This window comes from Cucurbita moschata, unplaced genomic scaffold (genome assembly GCF_002738365.1).
Source record: "Cucurbita moschata cultivar Rifu unplaced genomic scaffold, Cmos_1.0 Cmo_Scf00022, whole genome shotgun sequence".
In the NCBI taxonomy this organism is placed as follows: domain Eukaryota; kingdom Viridiplantae; phylum Streptophyta; class Magnoliopsida; order Cucurbitales; family Cucurbitaceae; genus Cucurbita; species Cucurbita moschata.
The window spans coordinates 547373-549872 of NW_019268538.1; the positions used below are offsets into that span (position 1 = coordinate 547373).

General features: G+C 35.6%; 1 protein-coding gene across 3 annotated transcripts in view; it reads left to right on the plus strand.

The window, feature by feature from the left end:
* The window catches only part of LOC111459600 (nuclear pore complex protein NUP98A-like), a 12542-nt gene that overhangs the window by 3504 nt on the left and 6538 nt on the right, over positions 1–2500 (plus strand). Inside the window, exons 6-8 of one of the 3 annotated variants that reach the window (XM_023102585.1) lie at positions 85–687; positions 1163–1222; positions 1314–1374. In XM_023102585.1, coding sequence (XP_022958353.1) covers positions 85–687; positions 1163–1222; positions 1314–1374 — 724 coding nt within the window. Of the gene's footprint in view, positions 1–84; positions 688–1140; positions 1223–1313; positions 1375–2500 lie in introns of all 3 variants that reach the window. The other 2 variants (XM_023102584.1, XM_023102586.1) reach the window with 2 other exon arrangements.

Sequence of the window (2500 nt, forward strand, 5' to 3'; positions counted from 1 at the left end):
TTTTTTTTTTTTTTTTTTTTTTTTTGAAAAATGTACAATGTTTGGCCCCTGATATTAATAGTTCTGAATATGTTTGCTCTGCAGGAGGACCTCTTCCTGCTGGTCAGTCTACTGGTGGTGTTGGCTTTGGTGTTTCTACTGCACAGCCTAACCTTCTAGCTTCTTCAACATTTAGTCAATCAAGTTCAAATCCTTTTTCTACAGCCGCATCTACCAATCCATTTGCACCTAAACCTTCTGGTTTTGGTACTTTTGGACCTTCAACGACATTTTCATTTAATTCTTCAGCATTTGCTCCATCCTCTTCATCAAACCCATTTGCATCAACGACCGCTGCATCAACATCATCATCTTTTCTATCATCAACAACCTCTCAATTTGGAAGCTCATCCTTATTTGGTTCATCTAACGCTCAACCCCTTGCCTCACAACCTGCTTTTAGTTCAACTACATCTCCTGGAACAAATCTTACTTTTCCTTCCAGCTTAAATTTTAGTAATACCCAATCATCTTCCCTTTTCCAATCCACAGCACCTTCAATTGGGCAGACTGGTTCAGCCTTTGGTGCTCCCTTTTCACAACCCAGCTTGTTTAGTCAACCTTCGTCTGGGGTTGGAGGGAACCTTTTCTCAAGCTCGCCATCACTCCTAACTTCAAGCAATCCAATGGGTTTTGGTCAATCATCTGTATGTAGCCTTTTTTGATGTTACCATATTACTTGCACTTTTCTTCAGGTTGGACAATTGTGCATTGATTAATAGGTCTCATCACTTTTATGTAATTATATGTCACCATATTCCCTCCTTGTGTGTGAAGAAATGGAAATAGAAAGTTTCATAGAGTAATATGTAAGTGTATGATAATGAAATTTTATATTTGGCATTTCACTTGATATTACTTCGGTAGGTGCAGGAGTTGTCACAATTTCTTCTTCTCTGGTGTACTTTCTTTTGTTCACTTCATGAGTTGGGCTCTGATTTGATTTTTTTTCCACTTCAAGATCAGTGAACTTAGTAATGATTATTGATTAAGGGCTTCTGTTGTAATTAATAGTTTCAATTCATAGTAACTTGAAAATTGTAGTGTTGGTTATCTGTAGTTTTTATATAATAACAATTTGTTAACTTATTGATACTGTAGGCCTCTTTCTCTATGCCTTTTCAACAGGCACAGGCACAGGCACCCACTTCCTTTTTTAGCAACCTGGTTCAGACTCAACCAAGTAAGCTCATTCATTAGAACTGACCAATCATTTTGTTGAGCATTCAAACCTTTTACATTAATGTACTAACTTGATTATTTTTACCCCTTAGTTGGTTCAAGTAGTTTTGCTGGAACTTCAAGCATTTTTGGGCAGAGTAACTTTGGACAATCGTAAGTCACGCATTCCCTTGTTATTCGCTCTAATCTGCATATTTGTTGCGTTTTGATTTTTTTTTTTTTTTTTTTTGCATTTAATAAAGTTGGCGTCTCTTGATTTTGCTAAGGAAGGATTCACATAATGTTTGGTAGAAACTAAAAATCTTAGGGGGTCTCTGGTCTGGACACAAATTTTCAAAGAAAATAAATCCAAACTGGTTAATTCTTTTTAATATTATAAATGTGTTAATTAAAATTTTGGAGAAGTGTTGTAGGATGTTCTAAAAAAATGTGTTTGATTGAACAAAAATCTTCAATATAAAAATGGCATTTGGTTTCTATTACAAAGTGAAAAATAAATTATAAATATTAGAGATGATAAAAAAAGTAAAGATATTTCTCTATATTGTTAAACTACAGGTAAAATAACAAATGGTCATCAAAGGTATGTTCAAAATCCCTATGAGAAAACGAATGTTAAAATGACTTGTAGCAGGACAGTACCAGCAGCCTAAGCATTCATGTATGTAAGATAAATAATCATCGAGTTATCAAATTAAAATATCAGTCCAAATAAGCAATGCATTGCAGGAGGTGTTGTTCACACTCCTGTCCTTGAGATAAGGGATTTCTCTTGGCTCACTGTTTTCTTTGTGGTCGAATAAAACATTTGGCTTGATAAGAATAGGAGTTGGGTTCAGGAGGATGCAGGTTTCTATTGCCAAAGATCTAAACCAAGCTTTCCTTAAGAGAAATGAAAAAATACATAAGGGGAAAAAAAAAACTGCCCTACAGAAAAAGTTTAACAAGCAACAAAAAGGACCTCTTGTGCAAAAAAAAAAAAAAAAAAAAAAAACCGTACTTTAGAAGCACTTGTTGAGACGTTAAACCTAATCAACTACCTCTACTCTCCCTTTGACTTCACACCCTCACCAAAAACTCTAAGATTCCTCTCAAGCCAAATCCCCCACATAATAGCAAAAACCAAACGTACCAAAGGAATTTTGCCTTTCCTCTAAAGGGAGATTCATCGAAATCTCCTCGAACATCCCCCGCTCCCCACTCCATGCTATTGAGACACCAAAAACATGAAAAACCTGCACCAAATTGACTGGGTAAAGTGCTATCTCCTCAAGACATG